Source organism: Borostomias antarcticus (assembly GCF_949987555.1).
Source record: "Borostomias antarcticus genome assembly, chromosome: 19".
In the NCBI taxonomy this organism is placed as follows: domain Eukaryota; kingdom Metazoa; phylum Chordata; class Actinopteri; order Stomiiformes; family Stomiidae; genus Borostomias; species Borostomias antarcticus.
Genome location: NC_140252.1, coordinates 7,239,863 through 7,267,837, shown reverse-complemented (window position 1 = coordinate 7,267,837; position 27,975 = coordinate 7,239,863). Strand labels below are relative to the sequence as shown.

Genomic DNA, 27,975 nt, shown 5'->3' with positions numbered 1-27,975 from the left:
GTGAAACTGGATCCCTGCAGCCAGTTAAACAGGTCCCAGCGCGCCGGCCGCCCTGCTCTGTGTGTGATCAACAGGGAGCAGCAATGCAGAGCATTTCTATGGGAGCTGGGGAGGGGGGAGTGTTCAAACGAGCCACTCGGCGCAACAATTCCGCTACAGTGTGTGTATGTGTGTGCGTGTGTGATTGTAACTGGTGACATATTGTCAGCCAGATATAGAGGTGACCCAAAAAGGCAAAGAGCAGCTAGCTAACGGTCAGTAGCTCGTACTGTAGGAGCCACTTGTGGAGGCCTGGATATGGACAGCAGAAACCTCTACTGATAAAAGGGGGGAGGGGTGGCTGGGCTGAGATAAAATGTAGGCGGAACTGAGAGAGATATGAAAAGAGAAGGAAACGGGTGACAGAGATAAGGAGTGATAAAGAGATGAGATAAGGAGATGGAGAGAGAGATAAAGAGTGAACGATGGATAGATTTTTACTGCCACTTCAGCTCACCGGCTCGTCAGCCGGGACCAGCATATGTTTACTGTGACATTTGTGTGTGTGTGCGCACTTGTGTGTGTGCGCACGTGTGTGCGCACGTGTGTGTGTCTGTGCGCACATGTGTGCGTGCTTGTTTGCTTATACGCATACTTATGTGTATATATGTGTATATGCTCCATGCATGTTTCTGAGTATAGCTCTGTGTGTGTGTGCGTGTTTGCGTGTGTGTGCGTGTGTGTAAGAGTGTTTGTGTGCACGCATACATGTGTCTATGCTTGTTTGCTTATACGCACACTTACAAACCTGAGTATACCTCTATGTGTGTGTCTGTGTGTGTGTGTCTTTTTTAAATTAGCTGCCTGTAGCAGGGTTAGGACATCTACTGCATCCAGCCTGGCTTCCCCGCCCCCCGCGGCCCCTCCCCCCCCCTTGTAAATTCCTCCAGATGCCTTGTGGGATTCCTGGACCTCCATGAAACGTGAAGCGCCTCTCGTAACTGCCATCGTAACCGGCCTCATAACGCGGCTCGTTGTGTCTCGTAACGCCTCTGTTCCTCCGGGAGGCTGCAGTAAACGCGGAGACAGAGGGGTGTGAATTTTAACAGGGAGGCTGAGGTCCATATTAAATGCAGCTAAAGTCGCTTTCAGTGTTTGGTTCCAGAGCGCTAACGGTCATAAGGGGCTGGGGTTACCGCAGGAGAGGCCCCAGGATGAGCTTCAGTGGATGGAACATAGTCAGGCGGCCTCTACGGTTTTGATGCCTCAAAAGCTGGATTTCAGACTGGCCGCTGGGCATGTTTTGTGGCTTGTGCTGGTCATGTGTGGGGCCAGAACAGTGTTACCACACACGAAAACAACCTACAGTATAGCAATCTCCCTTCCCAGACCCTTTCCTTTTTAAACATCACATCATAATCATCATCACCTGAGCAAAAAAAAATAAGGGGCGCATTTTGGCTTGGGAATCGTTGGGACACTGCTCGCTGGTAACACTTTATAATAACGATGTGTTATAACGCATTTATAAGATAATAGTATATAGTAAACTAATCATGAATTAAGCATTTGTATATGTTTGTAAATGATAAATAAATAGTTTGTAACTTAAGTTATACAACATTTGTAAGCTATTAGTAGATAATTTACTCATCATGAACAAACCATTCATAGATACAGTAGTAAACTAATCATGAATTAAGCATTTGTATATATTTGAAAATTATAAATAAATAGTTTGTAACTTAAGTTATAAATCATTTGTAAGCTATTAGTAGATAATGTGCTCATCATGAACAAGCCATGAATATACATTTGTTAATGATTATCCAATAATTTATAACTGATTAGTACATAATTTGAAAATGTACTACTTCATCGTTCATATGATCAGTAGATCTTTTTTTTTTTTTTTTACACAAGATCAACCTTATTTGTAAATTATTAGTGAAATATTCAAAATGTTATCTAATGTGTAGAAACATTTGTAGATGCGTAAAAACTCACAATACCTTCATTTGTTTTTTCATGTTTAACAAATGCTTTATAAAACATTCTTAAAAGATCTATAGATCATTGTCAGATGTTATTGTGTGCCCTAATCTAAAGTGAAGACTATTCATTATTTAGAAATGTCAGTTAATGTTTATAAATTATTTGTGGACTTTTTACTCACCTGTTATGAACGATCTAGCTTTTATGAAGACACAAAGCACTTACTAGACTTCTCTTATCATGTTTAACAAATGATTTGCTAGACATTTAGTAAAAGTCTATAAATCATTTGCAGACACAATGGTGTGCCCTAATCTAAAGTGAAGACTATTCATTATTTACAAATGTTTGTTAATGTTTATAAACTATTTGTAGACTTTTTTCTCAACCTGTTATGAACGATCCGACTTTTATAAAAAGACACAAAATTCCTAGACTTCTCTTATCATGTTTAACAAATGATTTGTTAGACATCCATTAACAATCTATAAATCATTTGCAGATGCTATTGTGTGCCCTAATCTAAAGTGAAGATTATTCATTATAAACAAATGTCTAATAATGTTTGCTAATTATTTGTAAATCCATCCTTCTTTGTGACATCAGTGAGAGAATAGGGAGTACTGTATGATGTATACATTTTATTAAAAAGACCCAATATTGTTTATAAAAAAAGGGAAAAAATCTGTCATTTCTCACACTGACATGGTTTCTCAACTGTGTGGATTCTTCTATATGTATAAAATATTAATTGAGGCAACAAGAAAACATTGTTCATAGTCTTCTAACAGTCTTCACTTTAGATTAGGGCCCACAATAACAACTGACAATGATCTATAGATCTTTTAAGAATGTTTTATAAAGCATTTGTTAAACATGAAAAAACAAATTAAGGTATCGTGAGTTTTTTTTTACACATCTACAAATGTTACTACACATTAGATAACATCTTTGAATATTTCACTAATAATTTACAAATAAGGTTGATCTTGTGTAAAAAATGATCTACTGATCATATGAACGATGAAGTAGTACATTTTCAAATTATGTACTAATGAGTTATAAATTATTGGATAATCGTTAACAAATGTATATTCATGTTCATGATGAGCAAATTATCGACTAATAGCTTACAAATTATTTATAACTTAAGTTACAAACTATTTAATAATCATTTTCAAATATATACAAATGCTTAATTCATGATTAGTTTACTATCCACTAATGGTTTGTTCATGATGAGTAAATTATCTACTAATAGCTTACAAATGTGTTATAATACATCGTTATTATTATTAAGTGTTACCCATGTTTTCTCCAAACGGTCACATTTGAACGGCTTTTAATGAACGGTCCAAATAGTTCGCATAAGCACAACAATCCCCATCTGGAAGCACATCTCCAGTAAGCCTGGGTGCATTGTGATCCTCGTTCCGTTACTGGCGAACTACCTCTCCAGACTGTTAGCTTCTGTTAGCAAACGTTTGCGGCGAACACAAAGCTAACGGAAAATAGTTCGCTATGTTCACTGAATTTGAACACACCCCAGGTGAAAAGTTCTCGTCTCCTAGCAACTCAGCTCCGGGTTAGAGCAGACCGTTAAGTGGTTTTAAAAACCGTTCAGCGCTCAAAGTGAGCATTCGCTCACTGAGCGCGCAGCTACTAAACGCACCCAATGACATTGTATCCATTATTTGTTGTCAGCCCATTGTGATGTAATTTTTTGCCATCAATTTCAAATCTTTAACAAGCCATGGGGATGTCATCCAGTGTCAGCTACATTGTTAAACAGTAATAAGATAAATTATTTTAATAAAGCACTTTTACATTATGCTTATATACAATGAAACCGTGGGGTATAAGTGAAACTGGAGACAATCATTTTTAAAGATACATTTTCAACAAGGACTCCTTTTGCCAAGAACAAAACTCTCAAAGTGTCTTATATAAAAACAGAAAGTTTTCTCAAAATGTCTTATATTGTATATATAAAAAAATATGATTATCTGTTTACATTCTGCAAATTTCAGAATGTTAGCTTACTGTATGACGAGCTAACAGGAGTGAAGCGAGTTCAGGCAGGCAACTCTAAACAGTATTGCCAGCTGACCGTCATTACGGCCTGAGCACCTGTTAGGGATCAGGATGGAGGACCCAAGAGCAGACACGATTGGGGTGAAAGCCCGTAGGCACGTTTATTGCGATCCGGGGAGAGGCAGGCAGTAACGTGATCCGTAGACAGGCGTGGGTCAGGCGGGGACGTGGTAGTCGTACAGGCGATGGTCAGGCAGGAGCGTGGTAGTCGTACAGGCGATGGACAGGCAGGAGCGGGGTTGTCGTACAGGCGTGGGTCAGGCAGGAGCAGGGTTGTCGTACAGGCGTTGGTCAGGCAGGAGCGGGGTAATCGTGCAGGCGTGGGTCAGGCAGGAACTGGGAAGACAGGGAGAACAGGGTAAGGCAAGGTTCAAAAGACAGACGAGGCAGGGAGCTAGAGACGTGTACCCACTAGGTTAGTTAGTCAACGATCTGGCGCCGCATGCTGTGTGGAGTGGCTTCTTAACCTCCTGGGCTGATGGGCTGCAGGTGGTGGCTGGCCAGGATGGGGTGCAATCACCGGAATGGCTGCAGGTGGTGGCTGGCCAGGATGGGGTGCAATCACCGGAATGACCGGCAGCTGCTCACGCCGACGAGCCCGCAGTTCCCTCTGTGCCCTCTGGGAGGTGCCAGGGGACTCGTTCTCGGAGATAGGGTTAGGGGCAGGCAGAGAGGCAGGGTTAGAGGCATGGGTTGTGACAGGACCCCCCCCTCTACGGGCGACTCCCGGCGACCGACCAGGCAGGCCAGGGTGGGCCCGGTGGAAATCCCGGACAAGAGAGGGGTCCAGGATGTGCCTGCGGGGCACCCAGCTTTGCTCCTCAGGCCCATAACCCTCCCAATCGACAAGGTATTGCAGACCCCGGCCCCGGCGACGGACCCTCAGCAACCGCCGGACAGTCCAGGCCGGATGGTCGTCGATGAGGCGGACGGGGGGAGGAGCATCGCCTGGGGGGCAAAGGGGACTGACCTTCACAGGCTTGATCCGGGAGACGTGGAAGACCGGGTGGATCCTCATGGCGGGGGGCAACCTGAGCTTGACCGCCACAGGGTTGACCACGCTCTCAATGACGTAGGGGCCGAGGAAGCGGGGGACCAGCTTCCTGCAACCTGCCCGCAGCGGAATGTCCCTGGAGGAGAGCCAGACCTCCTGGCCAGGCACATAGTTGGGGGCCGGGGTCCGACGCTGGTCGGCATACCGCTGGCTTCTGCGGGTGGAGCGGAGCAGGGCCGAGCGGGCGGTCCTCCAGATCCTGCGGCAGCGGTCAATGTGGGCCTGGACTGACGGGACAGCCAGCTCCTCCTCCTGCTCAGGAAAAAGGGGCGGTTGGTAACCCAGGGAGCACTCAAACGGGGACTGACCTGAGGAGGCGTTGGGCAGGGTGTTGTGGGCGTACTCGACCCAGGAGATGCGCTCGCTCCAAGAGGCCGGGCTCCGGCCCGTGATGCACCGCAGGGCAGTGCCCAGGTACTGGTTGGCCCGTTCCGCCTGCCCGTTGGTCTGGGGGTGGAAGCCCGAGGACAGGCTGACCGTGGCCCCCATAGCCCGACAGAACTCCCTCCAGACCCGAGAGGTGAACTGCGGCCCCCTGTCTGACACAATGTCGAGGGGGATGCCATGGAGACGGACCACGTGAGTCACCAGCAGGTCCGCAGTCTCAGAGGCAGAGGGGAGCTTAGGCAGCGGCACGAAGTGGGCAGCCTTCGAGAAACGGTCAATGATGGTCAGGATCACCGTGTTTCCCTGGGATGGGGGGAGACCGGTGACGAAGTCCAACCCAATGTGGCTCCAGGGTCGGCCGGGAACAGGCAGGGGACGCAGAAGACCTGAAGGGGGCTGGTGGGAGGACTTACTCCGGGCACACACCGTACAGGCCTGGACGTACTCGGTGGTGTCGACGGCCATGGTGGGCCACCAGAACCGGCGCCTAAGCAGGGTTAGCGTGCGGCTGGCTCCTGGGTGACAGGCGAACTGGGACGTGTGGGCCCACTGGAGGACCTGGGTACGGACCTGGTCAGGCACAAAGAGGCGGTTTGCCGGACCACCGCCTGGGTCTGGCTGAGTCCTCTGGGCCTCCCTCACGATCCCCTCTACCTCCCAAGTGAGAGCACCCACCACACAGGAGGAGGGCAGAATCGTGTCCAGCTCTGCACTCCGCTCCGGGGGCGAGAACTGGCGTGAGAGTGCATCTGGCTTCACATTGCGGGACCCTGGTCGGTAGGTCAGGGTGAAATTGAAGCGGCCGAAAAACAGAGCCCACCTGGCCTGCCGGGGATTCAGCCTCTTTGCGTCCCGGATGTAGATCAGGTTCTTGTGGTCAGTCCACACGATGATCGGCTGCTCCGTCCCCTCCAGCCAGTGCCTCCACTCCTGCAGTGCGAGTTGGACCGCGAGAAGCTCCCTGTTTCCTACGTCGTAGTTCCTCTCGGCCGGCTCCAAGCGGCGGGAGAAGAAGGCGCAGGGGTGGAGCTTGCCGTCCGTCACGGCCCTCTGGGACAGGACCGCCCCAACCCCCGTGTCGGAGGCGTCAACCTCCAGGGTGAATTGGAGTGAGGGGTCCGGTTGGATGAGGACAGGTGCGGAGGTGAACAGGGCCTTGAGGGCCTTGAAGGCCACGTCCGCCGCAGGGGTCCAGGCGAAGGGGATGGCCGTGGATGTCAGCGCTGTCATGGGGCTCGCCACCCGGCTGTAGTTCCGGATAAACCTCCTGTAAAAGTTAGCGAACCCCAGGAACCGTTGGAGCTCCTTGCGGGTGGTGGGGACCGGCCACTCAACCACCGCCCTGATCTTCTCTGGGGAAGCCCTCACCCTCCCGGCCTCAATGACAAAACCCAGGAACTGGATCGTGGGCACGTGAAACTCGCATTTCTCCGCCTTGAGGTAGAGCCTGTTCTCCATGAGCCTCTGGAGGACCTGCCTGACGTGCCCGGTGTGCTCCTCCATGGTGCGCGAGAAGACGAGGATGTCATCCAGGTAGACGAAGACGGTGTGGTTGAGGAGGTCTCTGAGGACGTCGTTCACTAGGGCTTGGAAAACGGCCGGGGCGTTGGTTAGGCCGAAGGGCATGACGCGGTACTCAAAGTGCCCGAGGGGGGTGTTAAAGGCCGTCTTCCACTCGTCTCCCTTCCTGATGCGCACTAGGTGGTAAGCGTTCCTGAGGTCGAGCTTGGAGAACACTGTGGCGCCCTGGAGCGGTTCGAAGGCGGAGGCGATGAGCGGCAGGGGGTAGCGGTTCTTGACTGTTATGTCGTTCAATCGCCGGTAGTCGATGCACGGGCGTAGGGTGCCGTCTTTCTTGCCCACGAAGAAGAAGCCCGCTCCTACGGGTGAGCTGGAGGGCTTGATGAGGCCGGCGTTCAGGGACTCGTGGATGTATTTCTCCATGGCCTCTCTCTCAGGACGAGACAAGTTGAACAGACGGCCGGAGGGCAGGGGCGCTCCTGAAAGCAGTTCAATGGCACAGTCGTAGGGGCGGTGAGGAGGCAGGGAGAGGGCCCTCTGTTTGCTGAACGCCTCTCCAAGGTCATGGTAGATGGAGGGAACCGTGGACAGGTCAGGTGGCTCCAGTGAGGCGCTGACGCCCTCTGTAGGCGGGGTGGCAGAGGTGAGACAGGTCCTGTGGCAGTGATGACTCCAGCCAATCACCCTGTTGGTCTCCCAGTCGATGTGGGGGTTGTGGCGCCGGAGCCAGGTCTGCCCCAGGACGAGGGGACTCTGGGGTGATGAGATCACCAGCAGGGAGAGGGTCTCGTGGTGGTTGCCAGACAGACGGATCTCCAAGGGCCTTGTGACCTGGGTGACCTCGGCCAGCAGTCTCCCGCTGAGGTCGTGAACGGCAAGGGGCGTGTCCCGGGGTTGTGTGGGGATGCCGGCCTGACGGACGAGCGTGGCATCGATGAAGCAGTCGTCCGCGCCCGAGTCAATCAGAGCAGGTACGGGAAACGGCCGGTTGTTAGATGTGATCACCGCTTCCAAGTGCAGGCGCCCCTGGTGGCTGGGGGTGAGTACGCCGCCCATCAGTGACGCCCCGCCCAATACCATGGGCTCGTCCTCAGGGGATGGAAAGGCAGACAGAGCAGAGGAGCGCAGGGGGGCGGAGTCGGGGCGAGACGAGAAGGGGGCCGGCTGGCCTGGGGGACGGTGACTGGGAGGCCGGACAGAGCCAGAGGGACGGGTGGCTCTTTCTCTCCTGCGCTCCCGGAGCCTGTTGTCCATCTTCACGGCGAGCGAGATGAGGTTGTCCAGGGAGGTGGCATCTTCCCTGAGCGCCAGCTCATCCTTAATAGTCTCTGTGAGGCCTGAGCGGAAAGCGGTCTGGAGGGCGGCATCGTTCCACCCGCTCCCCGCAGCCAGGATGCGGAACTCCACAGAGAATTCTGCCACACTCCGGGTGCCCTGCTGGAGATGGAGCAGGCGTGAGGCGGAGTCGCGGCCGTGGGCTGGATGGTCGAAAACTTTCCTAAACTCCACACAGAAAGTCTCAAAGGACCCGAAACAGGCCGCCCCTGACTCCCAGACTGCTTCAAACCAGCGGAGGGGTTGGCCGGTCAACAGGTTGGAGACGAAGGCAATCCTCTCCGCGTCCCCAGAATACCGGCTAGGCTGGTGAGCGAAAATGAATTTGCACTGCATCAGGAAGGGCCCGCACTCAGCCAGGTCGCCGTCGAATGGCCTGGGGTTGGAGAGCTTGGGCTCTCTCCGGGGCCGAGCGGGGGAAGCGGCCTCGCCAGGAGCTGGAGCGGCGGGCTGGTCCTGGGGTGGTGCTGGGTCCTGGGGTGGTGCTCGGGCCTGGAGAGGGGTAAGGTGGGCGATCAGGTTCCGGAACTCCTGGGTGAGAGCCTGCAGGCCCTGGTCGGTTTGGGCTGCCTGGGTGGCGAGCACGTTCACGCTGGTGGAGAGGCCCTGCATGGCACTGGCCGCATGTTGGAGGTCAGAGTCGTGTCTCCCAATCAGCGTACCTTGGCGGGCGATGACAGTGCGTATGGCATCGACGTCCGCTGGGTCCATGTCTTGGCCAGATCGTTCTGTTAGGGATCAGGATGGAGGACCCAAGAGCAGACACGATTGGGGTGAAAGCCCGTAGGCACGTTTATTGCGATCCGGGGAGAGGCAGGCAGTAACGTGATCCGTAGACAGGCGTGGGTCAGGCGGGGACGTGGTAGTCGTACAGGCGATGGTCAGGCAGGAGCGTGGTAGTCGTACAGGCGATGGACAGGCAGGAGCGGGGTTGTCGTACAGGCGTGGGTCAGGCAGGAGCAGGGTTGTCGTACAGGCGTTGGTCAGGCAGGAGCGGGGTAATCGTGCAGGCGTGGGTCAGGCAGGAACTGGGAAGACAGGGAGAACAGGGTAAGGCAAGGTTCAAAAGACAGACGAGGCAGGGAGCTAGAGACGTGTACCCACTAGGTTAGTTAGTCAACGATCTGGCGCCGCATGCTGTGTGGAGTGGCTTCTTAACCTCCTGGGCTGATGGGCTGCAGGTGGTGGCTGGCCAGGATGGGGTGCAATCACCGGAATGGCTGCAGGTGGTGGCTGGCCAGGATGGGGTGCAATCACCGGAATGACCGGCAGCTGCTCACGCCGACGAGCCCGCAGTTCCCTCTGTGCCCTCTGGGAGGTGCCAGGGGACTCGTTCTCGGAGATAGGGTTAGGGGCAGGCAGAGAGGCAGGGTTAGAGGCATGGGTTGTGACAGCACCAGCTGCGTCCTGAGCAGCACACCCATCTCATCCAATCACCCTCAGCCTGGCGCTCTGCTCGCGCTGAACCACACATCACTCACCCTCCGCTCTACTGCTGCTATGCATTTGCTGCATGTATCACTGTTGCTGCTGCTCGCCTCCACCCCAGCCTCCACCCTAGCCTCCACCCAGCCTCTACCCCAGCCTCCACCCCAGCCTCCACCCAGCCTCCACCCCAGCCTACCTTCACCCCAGCCTCCCTTCACCCCAGCCTCCACCCAGCCTCCCTCCACCCCAGCCTCCACCTAGCCTCTACCCCAGCCTCCACCCCAGCTTCCCTCCACCCCAGCCTCCCTCCACCTCAGCTTACCCCCACCCCAATCCACCAAGCCTCAACCCCCTTAAGCTGCAGCAAAAATAAAAGTCTTCAGTCTTGATTTAAAAGAACTGAGAGTTGCAAAGTTTTTTCCAGATATGTGGAGCATAAAAACTGAACGCTACTTCTCCATGTTTTGTTTTAACTCTGGGGACAGAAAGCAGACCTGTGCCAGACGACCTGATAGGTCTGGATGGTCCATTTCATAGCAGCAGATCAGAAATATATTTTGTCACTAAACCATTCAGTGCTTTACAAACGTTCCATGCTTAATGTGACTGTTGAAATTCCGGTCTGAGTCCATTACTACACCAAGATTTCTGGCTTCGTTTGTGGTTTTTAGAATTACTGATTAGAGCCTAGCACTGACTTAATTGTTTCTATTCTTTTGCTCCAAAGACAATTACTTCAGTTGTATTGCTGTTTAGTTGAAGAAACGTATTTTGTGTGTGTGTGTCTGTGTGTGTGCGGCGTGATATGTGAGTGCAGTGTGTCATACACAGTACATTCGGTGGGTAAGTGAGGGTGGAAGCAATACTGACAAACGACGCAGTGACACCTGTGAAACCTGTACTCCAAGTGTAAATACACTGCTATTCATTAATACATGCTATTCATTAATACATGCTATTCATTAATACATGCTATTCATTCATTAATACATGCTATTCATTCATTAATACACGCTGTTCATTAATACACGCTATTCATTAATACACGCTATTCAATAATACACGCTATTCATTAATACATGCTATTCATTAATACACGCTATTCATTCATTAATACACGCTATTCATTCATTAATACACACTGTTCATTAATACACGGTGAATGAATACAGACATATAGCTGGTGTGAAACCTTCGTAGCTGGTAGGTGAAGTAAATGACACATCTTTCTTCTCTTCAGCTGGCTTGTTGGTTCCTGTGTGAGAAGGACAGAAAACTGATCATATCACACCCAGAGACACATCATGATGAAAACCAAAACCAAAATAATAGCATTGATATTGTGTGGTTGACTCACTCCAGCACACTACGTAAGCAACTGAAGAGTTCCTTGTTCTAGATCCATGGTTTGTCTTTCAACACAGGAGCTTTTCAAATTGGCCGCTGTCAAATCATTGTTTATGGTTTATGACTTGAAGCAATGAAAGATCACAAGAAAGAAGGGTGGTGGTCCTTGAAGTAATGCAACGTCCATGTATATATATTATTTATTTTTTTGTGTGTGTATGTATATATATTTTTTTGTTGTTGTTATTTTTTTGTTTTGTTTTGTTGTTATATATGTGTCTACCATGTGAGTAGCGTGGGATTGTTTATCTTAGCTTCACTGGCTCACGCGTACAGCCCACTGTGACATGGTCAGTCACAGGGGGATATGATGTCATAGAGAATGCTCTGGAACCCGCCGGGAGTTTTTATTTGTGATGGCGTTAAGCCCCTCCCTCTGGAGGGACTTCAGTCAGGATTTGAGGTTGGAGGGGAGATGAGGGGGGCAAGCATCTCACACATCCCAGTTTATCCCACTCTTCAGATCACCCCGACTCAGGCGAGCTGGGCTAGTGCGTGTGTGTGTGTGTGTGTGTGTGTGTGTGTGTGGTTATGTGCCATTATCCTCTAAGGCTATTCTGGGCCGTTTGGTTGTCAGCACATTCCTTTCTGAAGAGTTACTCTTAGCTCAGATCTGTGTAAGTAACCCTTGAAAACACACACACACACACACACACACACACACCTCCATCTCAACCCTCTGAGAGCCCCTGCCAACCACTCAGCTAATCCAGACCTCCTGGCCAGCCACAGTGAAACCATTGCCATCAGTAGTACACATCTGTAGACATCAGCAGTACCTTCAGACCCCACACATCTTCTCTAGGCATCAGTAGTGTGATTTTTTATTAGGTGGGCTAGCTTGTAGAAGCTAGCACAACTTTTGATATTCCCACTATTTCTTTATTATTATTATTAGGTGGGCTAGCTTGCAGAAGCTAGCCCAACTTGTGATATTCCCACTATTTCTTTCTTAATTATTATTATCCCCATTTTTGTCTCCTTTACAACATCTTCATACTTTGTGCTAGAAACTTCATTCAAACTTTAAAATGTTCACGATGTATTCAGATTTTTGATATTTTTTATAGTTTTTATTTATTTTTATTTTTAGAAATTTTACTTTCAAAACTCGTTGTTTCCCATTGAAACTGCTTGAAACTACTTTTGGAATGTTCAGCAACTTTGTTTTTAGAGTGGTGGCAGCAGTTGCTTTGAAAATATTCACACATTTTGTAAACTGCTGGCACTCCTACAGTTCACGCTCAACGCTCACACACATATTATATATCAAAATGTTCACACAACTGTGCTGATTCGTACAATGGAAGTATCTAAGCTGTGTGACTTACAGTTTTCACTGTGTTACGATTTGTTCGGCAACTGCACTCCCCATTGAAACGTATGGTGCTGCACTCTAACTTTTGAGCTGCTAATTTTGCATTTTTACTCTTTTTCTAACTTGTCGCTATGGCTACAGTTTTAACAGCTCTAGGAATGGGATGGTTTGACATTTTTATATCACGGTTATAGTGACCAAAATTATCACGGTTCACGGTTTTATCACGGTTAGGGATGGGTCTCGTTAATTTTTATCGATACTGATACCATTATTGAGACTGCTTAACGATTCGAGTCTTTATCGATCCCACTATCGATCCCCTACTTTTTTACTATTTGATGGAAAGACAAGACAACTATAAATTCTTGAAAGAACTGAATTGGTATTGTTAATTTGTGACACTACTGATGCACAGGGCATAACGTGAAAAGACAAAAAATAAATTATACTGCAAAAAATTAAATAAAGTAGCCTATAGGCTATACTTTACATAACAACATAACAACACACCATTACATAACAAATGGCTGCTCTTAACTAAACAGAATTAGAGAAAGACAATCTCCCTCCCTCTTTCCATCCCCTTCTTTCTTCCCTCCCCCTAGTTGACTTTCTTGATAATCTGGCTGATGTGATATTTATTATACAGTAGTACCTTCATACCCAACACACGTTCACTAGACATCAGTAGTAAATTTATGCCCCACACATCATCTTTATCTGTTGCGGTGGAGAACCAGATGGTGAGGATGGACTCTGATGGAGGTGTAGAAGAGCACTGAATTTCTTCAGCTGCCTCAAGAAGCACATCCTCTGCTGTGATTTTTGGTGATGGAGCTGATGTACATCTCCCACTTGAGGTCCCAGGAAATGGTGGTTCCCAGGAAGAAGGACTCAATGGGGTGTCAATCAGTGTGATGAGGGGGAGGGGGGGGGGGGGGGGGGTTCTAAAGTCCACAATCATCTCCACTGCCTTGAGAGCGTTGAGCTCCAGGTTGTTCTGGCCGCACCAGGACAGCAGCTGGTTGATCTCCCGCCTGTAGGTGGAGATGAGACCGATGAGGCACACTTCAGGAGCTTGACAGACTGGTGGCTGGAGGTGCAGCTGTTCGTGTTCAGGGAGAAGAGTAGAACAGAAAGAACACAGCCTTGGGGGGAGACTGTGCTGATGGTCCTGGAGTCAAAGACGTGCTTGCCCAGTTTCACATACTGCTTCCTGTCTGACAGGAAGTCTGTGATCCACCTGCAGGTGGAGTCAAGCACACGCATCTGGGAGAGAGCTGCCTCCAGAGTGGGCAGGAGGATGGTGTTGAAAGCAGAGCTGAAGTTCATAAACAGGATCCTTGCACAGGTGCCTGTGGACTCCAGGTGCTGGAGAATGAAGTGGAGGGCTATGTTAACGACATCGTCCACAGACCTGTCGGCTCTGTTGGCACACTGCAGGTGGTCCAGTAGAGGGTCTGTGATGGATTTGAGATGCCGCAGAACAAGCCGCTTAAAAACCTTCCTAGCTATAGAGGTCAGGGTGACGGATCTGTAGTCGTTGAGGCCATGAGACATTGGAATGCCGTTCCAGCACCTGTGCAGTAGAGTTCCTCTTGGCCCCGCCCATCCCTCTTCCCTATAGACCAGTGCGGCGCTGCCATAGACATACATGTGGACAGAAACATGTGTAAACTCAGGCTCTTGGTGGCTTCTTAAGAAAATGGACCCAATGATTTAAAACCTGATAATTCAAAGAGTCTCTTTTGAGCAGTTTTAGTTTCCTCCCCCAGCTGTTTTCTGTCCCCATGTACGTTAATGGGAAAAATTATTTTTGTCCCCAAATGCGTCATGTAACATGCAATACCAAGTTTGGCCACTGCGCTCAAAATGTTTCCCTGCAGTTTCTGGGGGTTTGCTCAACCCCTCTTTTACTCTATTCGGATTGGCATAATATTTGGAACAGTGTTTTTTCTTCCTCTAAGAACTCAGCTCATCAACTGATAAACTTGAAGTTTGTACACAGAGTGTATTTCACTCCAGGGCACAGATTTAACTGACATTGTCTATATAGATACATGTGATAGGTGCCTTCAGGCAGATATAGGTAATTAGATGCATATGTTTTTGCGCTGTACTATTGTGAAACCTCTTTGGGAGTACATAACTAAAACATTAGCAAATATATTAAATAAAACCATTCCATTCTGTCCAGCCCTCTTACTTTTTGGATATATAATTTGATATCCATCCAATCGTAATCCCCCATCTCCGTGACGGTAGGGTTAGCGTGGAGCTTGTTACATTGAGCAGCTGTCATCAAGGGCCAGAGCGTTGCTGTGCATCGGGTTACAGGGCTGATGTTGCCATGCTAGCAATGTGACATCTCTCTTTAAGTCTCCTAAATGATCTCAATGAAATCATATTCAAAGAAAGAAGTCAGTAGAATGTGAGCAGGGTTATGGAGAATTTAGTAATGTGGCAACATTCACTGGTGTGTGTGTGCTACCTAAAAGATGTAGTGTACAGGTGCATCTCAGAAAATTAGAAAATGTGGAAAGTTAATTTTCCGTAAATTCATTCAAAACGTGAAACTTTCATATAGATTCATTACACTTGTAGTGAAATATTTCAAGGCTGATTGCCTCCATGTCATGGTCCACGATGATGCAGTAATTTGTGCAAAAGGAGCCTCGACCACCTTTAGACCTGTCTAAGACCATGTCCCTGTTTGTAGGTGTGCGTTTGGACCGCGTGCGTGGAGGGAGACAGAAGTACAAGAGGAGGATAGATTCTGAGAACAGCCCGTACCTCCTCCCTCAGAACGGCTTGCCTCAGAAGAGGACATGTAAGGGTCCAAACACAGTACAATACTGAATCCAGCTGACATCCTATACACGGTTCTCTCTCTCTCTTTGTCTCTCTCTCTCTCTCTCATCCTCTCTCTCTCTCTCTCTCGCTCTCTCTCTCTCACAATCAGGTTTATGTATCAAAAAGCGCACTCATCAAAGTTCACATTCTGTCTCTGTATCTCTCTCCCTTTCTCTGTCTCTCTCTCCCTCTCTACACCCTCATCTCTCTCTGTCTCTCTCCCTATCTACACCCCCATCTCTCTCTGTCTCTCTCTACACCCCTCTCTCTCTCTATCTCCCTATCTCTCCCTGTCTCTCTCTCCCTCTCTACACCTCCCTCTCTCTCTGTCACTCTCTCTATCTCCCTCTCGCTCTTTCTGTCTCTCTCTGTCTCTCTCTATCTCCCTCTCTCTCTCTCCCTCTCACTCTGTCCATGTCTCCTCAGTCTCTCTGGGAGGCCTGGTGGAGAACAAGGTGGTGTCTGTGCTCCTGGCGGCGGAGCCCGAGGGGGTCTTCGCCATGCCGGACCCCACGGTCCCCGACAGCGACATCAAGGCCCTGACCACACTGTGTGACCTCGCCGACCGCGAGCTGGTGGTCAACATCGGCTGGGCCAAGCACATACCAGGTACACGCATGAGGGTTTAATGCACAGCCTAGCACCCGTCAGCACGGTGGTAGGAGTGAGTTTGACATTGGTGGAAACATGTTTGCCGCGGAGCGCACAGATTATTATTATTTTTTTTTACCATTATCTGAAGGTACCATTAGCATGAGCTGTCAATAGTCAGTCAGTCACAAAATGAAATGATCAGTGCAATCTCTAAGTTATATATACAACCCACTTCTCCTTTTTCATATTGAAGAAAATGGCTTCAACTCTCTATCCCTGTTTCTGCTTCGGTCACATGCTCTGAACCCCCTAAAGCGAAAAAAGTCAGAATCTCACTCAAAGCCAAGAGAATACACTACTACAGGCAAGCAATACCAACATGTTTGTGTTTTTTGTTGTTGTAATTATTTATTGATTTTAATTTAAGTGTGACAACAATACATGGGGGAATATTCCCTCTTCATCTCCACCCGAAGAACCTATTCTCACATTGAGCCTTATTTTTTTTGGCAATCAGTACACCTTTAGTTTTGTTCTGGGCACAATAATAGGAAATAACCGTATATGTCTTCTCATGTCATTCTGATGTACATCAAGCTCACAAAGACCAATACATGTCTGAAAGCCACCTGAACATTATGGAGTGGAAACCTTGTGATTCCATTACAAGTGGGAGCACACTGATAGGAGACAACAGATAGAGAGACTGAAGTAGCCTACTGACTACCATCACTATCTCCTCCCAAGCAATTCTAACATTATTATAGAATTATTTGGCTCTTATTCTTTTACTTCACGCACAAGGATGATGATCTCTTCCTGCGTAGCCTAAAGCTTTTCCTCAGTTGTGTGCAACTTTTGAACAGGCACTGTATCTATATCTATATATATCTATATATATATATACACGCACACACACACTCTGGGATGTCTTTGTTTTGTAGAGGCCCCTGGGCATGGGCCATCTGTGTTTGGGCAAACCTGCAGCGACTCTCAGGGTGACAAGCTTGATGCATGTTTGTGTGTGTGTGTCTGTGTGTCTGTGTGTGTGTGTTTCTGGATCCATACAGCCAATCTCTTTTCTAAGTGAACAGTTCATCAGCAGTGACTGTCCACACCCAAAACACCACCAGGGACAAACCTGTGTTTTTGTTTATGCTCGTCCAGTCATGCTTACAAAACATCCCAGTGTGTGTGTGTGTGTGTGTGTTTGAGAGAGACAGAGACTCATCAGCACTTTCATAGTTCTCAAAGAAAAGGAGGGGAGGCGACAAAGCTCCCCACGGACAAGGTGAACTACCCCTCTCCTCCTTGTCACAAGTCCTCACTATCAGAGCCTGAGCACAGCCCAGTCTGGCTGACGTGTGGATCTGTCTCCCTGCCAGAGGAACGGTGGGCTGGTGTAGCGTGGCAGAGACGAAAGAGGCTTGGGAGAATATCAGTGTCTAAGCCACTGTCTTCAGTCTCTGTAGCTCTGGAGGATCTATTAACACGCCCCGCTTGAGAGGGGACGTATTAACATCCCCTTGCTGCGACAAGACTGATTTCTGCCTTGTGCTAGCGACATTTTAAACTGCAACAGAAAAGTAACCGAATCTCCTACAATTACATATCATAAAGAGTCTACATTCATGTTTTCAGCATTTTATGTGCATATTTAGCCGTATAAAAACAACTTCATATCATCACTATGAATTCTGTTAAGTCTCACCCTGAAAATGTTGCCTGCCGATGTCGTGGCCTGAAGAGAGAGAGAGAGAGAGAGAGAGAAGGAGAGAGAGAGAAGGAGAGAGAAAGAGAGGGATAGAGAGAAGGGAACCAGGCCAGGTCCAGCCTGGCTTATGTGCGTTGGCTGGCTTGTTTCTGTGCAGGACTGGTAGGACGGAAGCTAGTCATGCCACTGAAATAGCTGTGAATTGAAATGACATGAAATAATGTCTGATAAATAAAGATGGGTCTTGTCACCTGGACACATCAGTTCCAATGCTTCCAATTCTAATCCAGCACAATAAGGGAAAGCCATTTAGCTTATGAGCTCACAACAACTACCAGCAGCTTCCATAATATTAATGGTTGTAGTCAATTAATCAATCAATCAGTCAATCAAAGCTTTATTTGTATAGTGCATTTCATACCCAGAGGCAACACAATGCGCTTCACAGAGAACAAGGGAGGTGGGCCTACATCCCACCCCTACATATTCCAGAGGGAAGCAGAAAACCAGTGGCTAAAGCAGTTACACTGATGATTCCTGTAACGTTAGCTATTTGCTGCAGTTGGTTCAACTTCTTTTTCCCGACAAAGGTAGGGATAAACCAAGATAACACAAGGCTAGCGGACCTACAGCGGGCTAGCGGACCTACAGCGGGTCCCCGATGGACGAGCTGGCGGACGTCCGGCCGAATCCGCTGGCGTGTTCCTGACCATTTGCACATCGAATGACTAGCGGACCTCCGGCGGATTATTAGCGTCAGGGACAGCGGTCCGCTAGTAATTCAAAATTGTTGGTATAATTTCGAAACAGGAGTATTTCAAATGTTCAATTACTGCACATAAATTCAATAACTGACATACAACCAACAGGTAACCACATTTTTACATAGCTTCTATAACATCCAGTGATTGTGTGCACATATTTGGGCTGACGTAGGCTGTAAATGGGTCTAAACAAATATGACTCGTTTATTTATGGGCGATGGCTCTACCACAATTCAATAACTGACATAGCACCACCAGGTCAATAGAATCGATGCATTTGACTGATGGACCTGATGGCATCTGTAGTTCATTCTTTTGTTGCCAAAATGCGCGCACTGTCTATAACATAATCTGTGCAATGTCATCATCCTGTTTCGACATTGTGCACACATCGCTATAATGACATCGGTGAATAGATGTATTTGATTAATCTGGACCTGGTGGCATCCGTAGTTCATTCTTTTGTTGCCAAAATGTGCACACTTAATTGTTTACCAACAGTAAAAGGGTCTATATATAATGGGTAATTAGTGAGACACATATTGTAGGCATAATTTCACAACAGGAGTATTTCAAATGTTCAATTACTGCACATAAATTCAATAATTGACAAACAACCAACAGGTAACCACATTTTTACATAGCTTCTATAACATCCAGTGACAAAAAACTGTCCACAACACCAGTTTTGAACCCACAAGTTTTGTGGGTCTTGAACTGGCAGTTTCAGCATGGCAGACTAGCTCCTTAACCACTAGGCCACCAGAGCTCTTGAAAACTAATGGTTTCATAGTCTTTTGTTTTGATGTTCTGGGACCACTGCCTCTTGTGATAGCGACATAGAACTGCAGGTCAACAACGCCAGGACATACTTACAACCCAACATTGGCTCTTCTAGGTGCGCTGGCTTACAGCCAACGCACAAAAAAGGAAAGAGTAGGGGAGCGTTCGCTGGGGAAGACTAACCTGACGCGCCAGATGGTTTGCTTCGCATAACCATCTGGGAACTCGTTGGAAACTGTTTGGAAAAGGGCAGGCACTTTCAAAAATACTTGGCAGGTGATTGGATGAACCATCTGTCTATCACCATCTATCACGTGCTAGCTGACCACCGCTCCTCACTGTCGTCACACCTAAACCCGCCCAGCGTACAGCAGCTGTTTGAGACAAGAATGCTGATTGGTGAGATCATTTTCTGATCTGGCATGAACTGATCTCTATGGAGAGTATCCTGACTGATTTGCCAGAGCAACAGAATGTGAGCTGTGTAAATCAGGACGGTCTGACGAGGCCGGGGGACGACACCGAGAGAGAGGTGAAACGGGGATGGACGGAGATGGAGACAGAAAAAAGACTTCTGTGCGCCAGACCCCCTCGTAGCACGTAATGGTGGTGTCATATCAGGTCTGTGTGAGTGGCAGGTTATGGCCCGTGGCTGGAGGTACCAGCAGAGGAGCCCAGACTGTCTGGGCCAGCCTCCCAGGGGGAGGTGAGTCCAGCTGGGCCACTCGCCTGCCTCCCCCTGTTGTCTGGTCCTGTCATGGAGACAGACGTTGATGTGGTGTGAGTTGTGAGTGCCAGACTACTAGCAGATGAGCCACACACAAACCCTCCCAGTCTTTTACAGTCAGTTGGCTGTGATATGTGAATACAGAAGAGGGGCTCAACAATATGTGTGAGTGTGTGTTTGTCTGTTTGTGTGTGTATGTGTGTGTGTGAGTGAGTGAGTGAGTGAGTGAGTGAATGAGTGAGTGAATGAGTGAGTGAGTGAGTGAGTGAGTGAGTGAGTGAGTGAGTGCATGCATGTTTTTGTTTATGAAATATTGACTATGACAGATGGACACATCACACCTTTAGCAAGTCCTCCAACACACCTTGAAACTTCTAGGTTTATGGTCCCCATATAGTATGACAGTGTGTCCTCAAAGATACACACACACACACACACACACTCCCCCTAAATCGATTGTCCCGTGTCATGCTGATCCCTATCGACCAATTAAATTGTCCACAGTTAGCGTTTCCAATCAATCACAGTGAGATAAGACAGGATGGGCAGCTCCAGGCATTCCCATGGTGACAATAAAGTGCCAGACCCTGATAACAATCACTAGTGGCGTCAAAATTAAAAGCACTCCCCCACCCACTCGCCTCCCTCTTTTCTGTAAAACAAATCATCTGGTGTTTAATTATGGTGTGTGTGTGTGTGTGTGTTTGAGGACACCATAGTGTGTGTGTTTTAATCATCATCCCTGGGGCTGTATAACTGTCAGGAGAGTATGTCCTTCAGGGGACGATTAGAACCGTCCACTGTTCAGCCCGTGTCCTATTGATCCTTGGTTGCCCTTCGTTAGATTCCGCCCCAAACGTGTCGGCCGAAACCCATGATTTTTGAGTGCTACTTCCCCTCTTTTAATACTGTACATTAGATATTTATTTTCCAGCGTTAATTCCCCACAGGATACCTGAATCATCCGTCCATCTCTCCTTCCTCTCATCCTTGTCCGTCCCTGCAGGCTTCCCCTCGCTGTCCCTGGCAGACCAGATGAGTCTACTGCAGAGCGGGTGGATGGAGATCCTCATCCTGCGAGTGGCGTTCCGCTCACTGGGCCTGGAGGACAGGCTGGTGTACGCCGAGGACTACGTCATGGACGAGGAGCAGTCCCGGCTGGCCGGCCTGCTGGACCTCAACAACGCCGTCCTGCAGCTGGTGCGGAGGTTCAGGGCCATGAAGCTGGAGAAGGAGGAGTTTGTGGTCCTCAAAGCCGTGGCGCTGGCTAACTCAGGTGTGGAGGTTTACCGTCGGCACTGGTGTAATGGCGGGTTGAAAGAAGTCTGTCATTTCAGCTGAGGAATTACATTGTAGATGTAGAAGAACAAGGGTGACAATAGTTTAATTGTTTAGCTAGTTTAGTGTATTTCTTTATTTGGCAGGGACAGAGCTCATAAAAAAATATGTGCCAAGAAGGCTAGTTTTCATCCATTTTAATCCGTAGTAGTTGTTGAAGCTCTACAACATCAACTCAACCGTCTTCCCCTAAAATCCCCTCCTTTCATCCCCCCCCCTCCAGACTCCCTGCAGATCGAGGACGTGGAGGCGGTGCAGGGCCTCCAGGACGTGCTCCACGGGGCCCTGCAGGACTACGAGAGCGCCCGGCACCCGGAGGACCCCCGGCGGGCCGGCAAGCTCATCATGACCCTGCCGCTGCTCCGGCAGACTGCCGCCCGGGCTGTCCAGCACTTCTGCAGCATCAAGCAGGACGGCCGGGTGCCCATGCACAAACTGTTCCTGGAGCTCCTGGAGGCCAGGGTCTGACGCCCGGGGAGCCGCGGGCCGACCTCGGAGGCGCAGAGATCAAACTGTGGCTGAGATGAAGGACAACATAAGGGGCTGTGCTGAGGCGTGCGCGAGGACTCCTTCGGAAATGCGTCTGGACATGTTTCGAATTCAATGAAAGCCGAATAATTGGCTGGTTCTTAGAACTGGATCTCTACTTCAAGCTTGTTAGTGATGTTCTAAAGCTTAGAGCTGAGGGGGATGGAGGGAATGGACCAGGAGGGGCTCCTATGGTCCAGTGTCTCCGACCGCTGCAACACCATCTTCTTCGGGTGCTTCTGTTAGTGTGGAGCAGGGTCAGTGTGTCACAGTGTCAGACTCTAGGACAGGCCAGGTGAGGACAGCAGACGGTTATCTCACCGTCTTCTTCCAGGGGAAATCATGGCCGCATATCGAACCGAAGGACTTAACAAGCGCTAACGAAATTAAGACAAGAAATTATGAAACTTGAAGATCCTCTAGGATTATCCTACATATAAAACCAGCTTGAAGTGTGTTTCATCTGTATTTTAGTTTTTTGGGTCTTTTTAGGTCTCTTTCTATGCTGTTATTTCCATTTAAGAGGTAACTAAGGATGGACTAAGGTATACTGTACAGTAGGCTTTGCTAAAGAATGGAGTGGCTGTATCATTAATGTATCAAAGGGTTCTAGCAAATATCCTGAAAAAAATGATGGTGTCCTGTGATGCCCTCACCCACCAAACCATGAAGGAGCATGCAGTCTTTCACACTGGACCTGACTTGCACATTAGATCACGTGCAAACATCTTTCCAAAACTCACAAAGCAACTACTGGAAGTCATAAGGTGTTAAGATCTGTTCATTGTCTGTTGATGGAAGCTCACATAAGCCTGTCATCCTCCTTTAAGGTCTCCGGATGAAGTTATTGCCTTCTTAGTTTTTGTTCTTGAAATATGTTCAGGGAAACACATGAAGTATATTAAACTCACCGTGTCCGAAGGCAGGAAAATAAATTGAGAATAAGAGTTATTTATTAATTGCTTGATTTGTTTTATTTTCATTTACCAACATGGCATTAATGAAGGATAATTGAATAGATCTAGATCATTTTCTAAAGATTTTTAAGCCATATTGTTTAATGAAGTGAATGATACCTTTTGTACTAGTTTCACCACTGCTCTTACAGCACCGAGACCAGTTCCATCATATTCAAGACAAAGTGATTTTGCATACTGTACTTGAGGAAACCCAACACTAATAATGTTAGTTTTAGATTAGAACTTGTGCAAAGCACTACATTTTTTTCTCAAGACAACGGGAAAGGTGGCGGTGTTTCAAATATACAGTATGTGTCTGTCTCAGAGAGTAGAAAATGTGTATTTTAATGTACATCTTACTGTAAATGCAGCGAAATAAAGAGGAAATCAAGAAAATCATTAATGTTACAGGTTTCCATTATATTATCCTGTTTTATGTCCAAGGTTTGCTCTGTTTGTGCACTATATCAGGATGTTCTGTATATTTTTGTGACAAGGTATATCAGAGTGTGACCCACCAATATGGAAAAGAGGGTGTAAAGTTATGGCATTTCTGCTGTGTACAGAATGATATAAAGTCCAATGCCAAGAAAGATGTTGTTTGATCATGTAACCAACATTCAGATTTCTCAGGTGGATTCTAGGGCAATAAACATGCTTCCAGTTTGAAATGTGTCTTGCTTCTGTCTTTTTGTTGTATGCCCTGGAGGCACGTAAACGAGATGAGAAGAGATGAGTGGAAGGGGTAGAAATGGGGTTCACATGTGCCCAGTGTGGGGAGGATCTGGAGGGTGTGCACAAGGAGTGGAGGAGGTTCAGTCATGAATAATGGACAGGGCCACCATAGTGACTTGCGTCAGACAACAACCTGCCACTTCAAGTCCTTGCCTGGCGACCAATGAATGATGGATTGAGTCGTTTCACTTTAACAGGCAAGGAAAATGCGGAGATGGGGGGGGGGGGGGGGCGGTGGCGTGGGAGGGGGACGGTTTAGGGGCGAGCAGTAGATCCCATTGGATGGAATTTATAATTAACAACATTGCTTTAATGAAGGATGAAGGAGAAGTTTAATGAAGCAGTACTTGGGAGCACTACTGGTCTTCAGGGACTACTGGGGAGGCTAATGAATACAGGCAGCCAACTTCCTCTTGGTTGTGGCTATAGGTTGTAACTAATGGAATGGGGAGATTTGATCATATAAATTGAGAAAGAGAGAGAGATCCTTGTACTACAATGCAACATCTAAAGCAACAGTGATGGCAGCATCTCTCTTAATTTGTATTCCAGTGTGATTATTTCAGCATGGGTGAAACGTGATTAAATGAATTACACGTGTTTCAGATGGATATGTAGAATTTTTGAAAACATGATTGAAAAATGACTATCATGATGATGAACCGTATCAGGTTTTTCAGTTGTCACCTTTGCTTTAGGTGTCATGCTTCTTGACTGGGCTCTGAATCAGTAAGGCTAGCATTAGCCACAGCTACATGGCTCTCAGGATCAACAAGCCAGCAGTACATCATTACTGACAATGACAAATCAAGCACTTGCTCATCAACGGATTCAGACACTGTAATGAAATGTGACTATTTTTCAAGAGTAGACTATTTATGATCTATACTGTAGGCTTAACATGAATTTGTTTGTTGAGAGAGGCGAAACCGAGGACATGAGAGAAGAACAAAGCAGATGTTCGCAGTAGGGTCAGAATATCAGGATTTAGACTTATAGCACTGAGCATCCTGAAGATGGATGGATGGGTGAACTCCATGCCCCGCCCCCCTAAAAGCAACACAGAAATAATCACTTTATTTACCAGTCATTAAGGTCGAAGTGGTGCGCCATGGGAGATGGCCGCACAGCCCTCAAAATATTTTTTTTTTCTTTTTGCCATATCGGCTCGTCTCTATAAGTGAGTTATAGCGATTGTGATTGAGGCCACGTCCCAATATGTCCTGCTTTTCTAAATGAGTTAGTGTGTCCCCTCTGTCTCTCCATGATGGATGAGGCCTGGAGAAGATAGGCTGTAAAAAAAAAAAAGGCTGATTCTGGCACTCAGGAATGACATCACTTCCCCAATAAAAATCCATTGTCTCGAATCATTATGGCGAGCTATGAATGCTGATTAGGACGTTAAAGGGAAGAGCTGTTCCTCCAAGGAAATAAATCAAGAGGAGGAACCCATTTCAATATTGTAAAAATGCATCCTCCCTCCCTCCCTCCCTGCGGCTGATCTCTGATTTAACTTGCTGGTATGGCTAATGGCATGTGCTTCTTTACACAGCTGTTACTAATCCAGGGTCAGATCAGTTTCTCCAGTGTAGGAAGGAAGGGGAGGTCAGAGGTCATCTTGTAGAGCTCCTCTTGCTATAACCCCATGTCCCAGCAGTTCAATGAGATTATCTGTGAGGTGTGCTCATCCCTACCTTTTGACTTTACCCTTCCTAATCCCAATTCCCTTCCCTTGGCCCAGAGGTCAGCAACCTTTACTATCAAAACAGCCATTTTTGGACAAAAAATAAATACTAAATATGATTGGAGCCGCAACACACATTTGAGTCTTATAATGAAGGCAGCATTTCCCCTAGATTTGTTTTCAGCTTGGTAAGCATCCACATTATGGACGGGGTCTTGGGGAACCTCCCCCAGGAAATCTCCCCCAGGAAATTTTGAGTGTCAAGCACTTCATTTCCTACATTCTGGAATTGTTATGCATGAATTTCTGCTGGATTATCCTGTCTGTATGACAGTTTATTTCAGTAATAAATAATTGTATTTAATAATAATACATTTATTTAGTTATTAATTTCCATATATTTTTGGTCAAAGCCAGGGAGTCACTCGAGAGGGGCTGAAGAGCCACAGGTTGCAGACCCCTGCCTTGACCCTAACCCAGTGAGAGGTTTTCACCCAACAGAGGACAGCCAAGGGCATACCTGAACCAGGGACTACACAACTACAATACTGAGTGATTACTTGGCGCCATCTAGTGGCTTCACACTGCTACTATTGCTATATTAGAAGAATAGAATATAATAATGGCAGGCTTTTTTCCCGCCATATATAACCGGTACCTACAGGTAGGCCACATTGGAATTCTTGTCATCGCTCGTCTGAACAATATTTTATCAGCATTTATCAATTAAATTCCTCATTCCAGTTCCTAGCAACACAAATAGACATCGGCCGGGTTTCCCGAACGAGTTTAGAACTCCAAAGTACTTCTTAACTCCCATACAAAGGGTTGATTAAGAAGGGTTCCTTAAGAAGGTTCTTTATCAGGAAACGCGGCCATAAGGTTACCAATCTGGCAATTTACTACCTGTAGTCTAGCCGTCTATCAAATTGATCTTTATCTACTTATTCCATTCAATCAGGTGTCACTGTGGCTATGACCATAATATAGGCGGTTTAGGCCTACAATTAGCCTATTTAAAAAAAAAGTATACAGTATAGAGCCAATTGTTATTGTCTATTGTATATAGGCAAAAGTCAATTGTTATTGTCTCTATAAGCAATATGTTCAATTGCTCAAGTGTTGGTCAGGTGTTGGTTCATGTGGTCAAATTGAATTTCTGTGGGCTACGCTATTTTACAATAGGAGTAGGCCTAAGTTTACACTGAACACGCTAATGCATAATTCTCCTGATAAAGCATTCATACTAGTGTTTTCCATTCATACTAGTGTTTTCCTAGCCTGGCTTCGCCTTACCCAATTTGTAAAAATGTGAAGGGTCTTGAAACTCACAGTTGATTTCCGATGTCCAACGGGCGTTCCCAACGGGTGTAGATCAAAAAGCCTCTGGCATAGATGGCCTCTGGACACAATTGGATAGACCTACAACCAACCAGCGAAAATGCCTCTACGGCGCTCTTCTGTTCCGTCATCTTATTAAACCCGCCCCATATTAGATAATCGGTTGTGATTGGCGCGGACACTTTTCTATTCTAACGGATAGATGTCCAGACTGATCTGCGGAGTGAAATCGAATGTGAGGCTGCATGGCAACGCCAAGCTAGTGTTTTCCATTCATACTAGTTTTCCCTTCAGCCCATCAGTGTTCAATTGGTTCGATCTAGGTCTGCATAATGGTGTAATTTGAACACAACACACCATAACATTGTTTTGAAGGCAAAGTTTAATTTTGCAGGAGATTTGGGAGTTTTGCAAGTTGGAAATTAGGCATGCTTTCCAAAAACGTAAAACTAACGTAGACCTACATGTACGGAGCTGAGTCTACGGAAAACGGAATAAATACATTGTATGAATGTATGACCTCTTAGAGCTTCCGTAGGTGGCTTGTTCTTGTGCTATCTACTGCTAGCCAGCTGGCAGACAGCTGGGGGTCTTGCATGGCTACAGTCCAGGTAGGGTTTGCATGCTACTCAGCGAACTGGAAGTGAATAGGCTACACAAGTAATTGTTTGATGGTTGTCTAAACAGATTTCATATTTGCATAGCTAGTCTTGTAACGTTAGCAAGCTAGTTAGCTAGTGGTGCCATGTCAGCTACTAGGCTAACGTTACAGCAAATAGTGCTAGCATATCACTTAGGATGGCAGCTAGTGCTAGATGGTCCCTGGCCGAGGCATACCAAATACTATAAAAAATGGAACCCAATACCTCCCTGCTTGGGAATCAGCATCAAGAGTTGGATATTAGCGTCATGTCCAGGGGGTGTATTTGTACATCAAGCTGCCTCACACTAAGGAACATACCTGCAAACTAGTCGCCTTTCTGCTACGTTTTTTTTGTCAATTGGGTCATTCATATGAATCGTGCAGATCCGGGGAGTTTTCCAAAAAGGCTAGAATAAACCTTATTGGATAATACTAACTGGTTAGCTTGGCATAGATATAAGTACAAACTTGGATGCTGCAAGCTAAATGTTATAGAGTGGTGGGTCAGTTCAGAACGTGAAATAGTGACTAACCACAGCAGACGAGGGTATAAATACAGATCCAGTTGTTGGATGTAACGTTGCTTGATCTCCAGTTGAATAACGTAAACGTCATGTCAACAGCGTTCAACATCCATTACAATTGCGCGAGTTTTCTCCCAGGATCTCCTCATACAGCGTTTTTTTCATACAGCCCAAATAACCCCAAAGCTGCTGCTGCTAATCACTTGTTAACGAAATCTCTGATCAGCTGTAGTTTGGATATTTTTGCGGTTTAAAATTAGGATAGAG

At 47.2% G+C, this 27,975-nt stretch overlaps 1 protein-coding gene across 3 annotated transcripts in view; it reads left to right on the top strand.

Moving 5' to 3' along the window:
- The window catches only part of LOC311321780 (estrogen-related receptor gamma-like), a gene marked incomplete at both ends in the record, with an annotated part of 32,543 nt that extends 10,781 nt beyond the window's left edge, over positions 1 to 21,762 (top strand). For all 3 annotated transcript variants that reach the window (XM_084453794.1, XM_084453793.1, XM_084453792.1), the window contains 4 exons: positions 15,241 to 15,351; positions 15,801 to 15,983; positions 20,963 to 21,232; positions 21,518 to 21,762. In XM_084453794.1, the coding sequence (XP_084309920.1) occupies positions 15,241 to 15,351; positions 15,801 to 15,983; positions 20,963 to 21,232; positions 21,518 to 21,762 (809 nt within the window). The remainder of the gene's footprint in view (positions 1 to 15,240; positions 15,352 to 15,800; positions 15,984 to 20,962; positions 21,233 to 21,517) is intronic.
- Between the last annotated feature and the right edge of the window lie 6,213 nt (positions 21,763 to 27,975).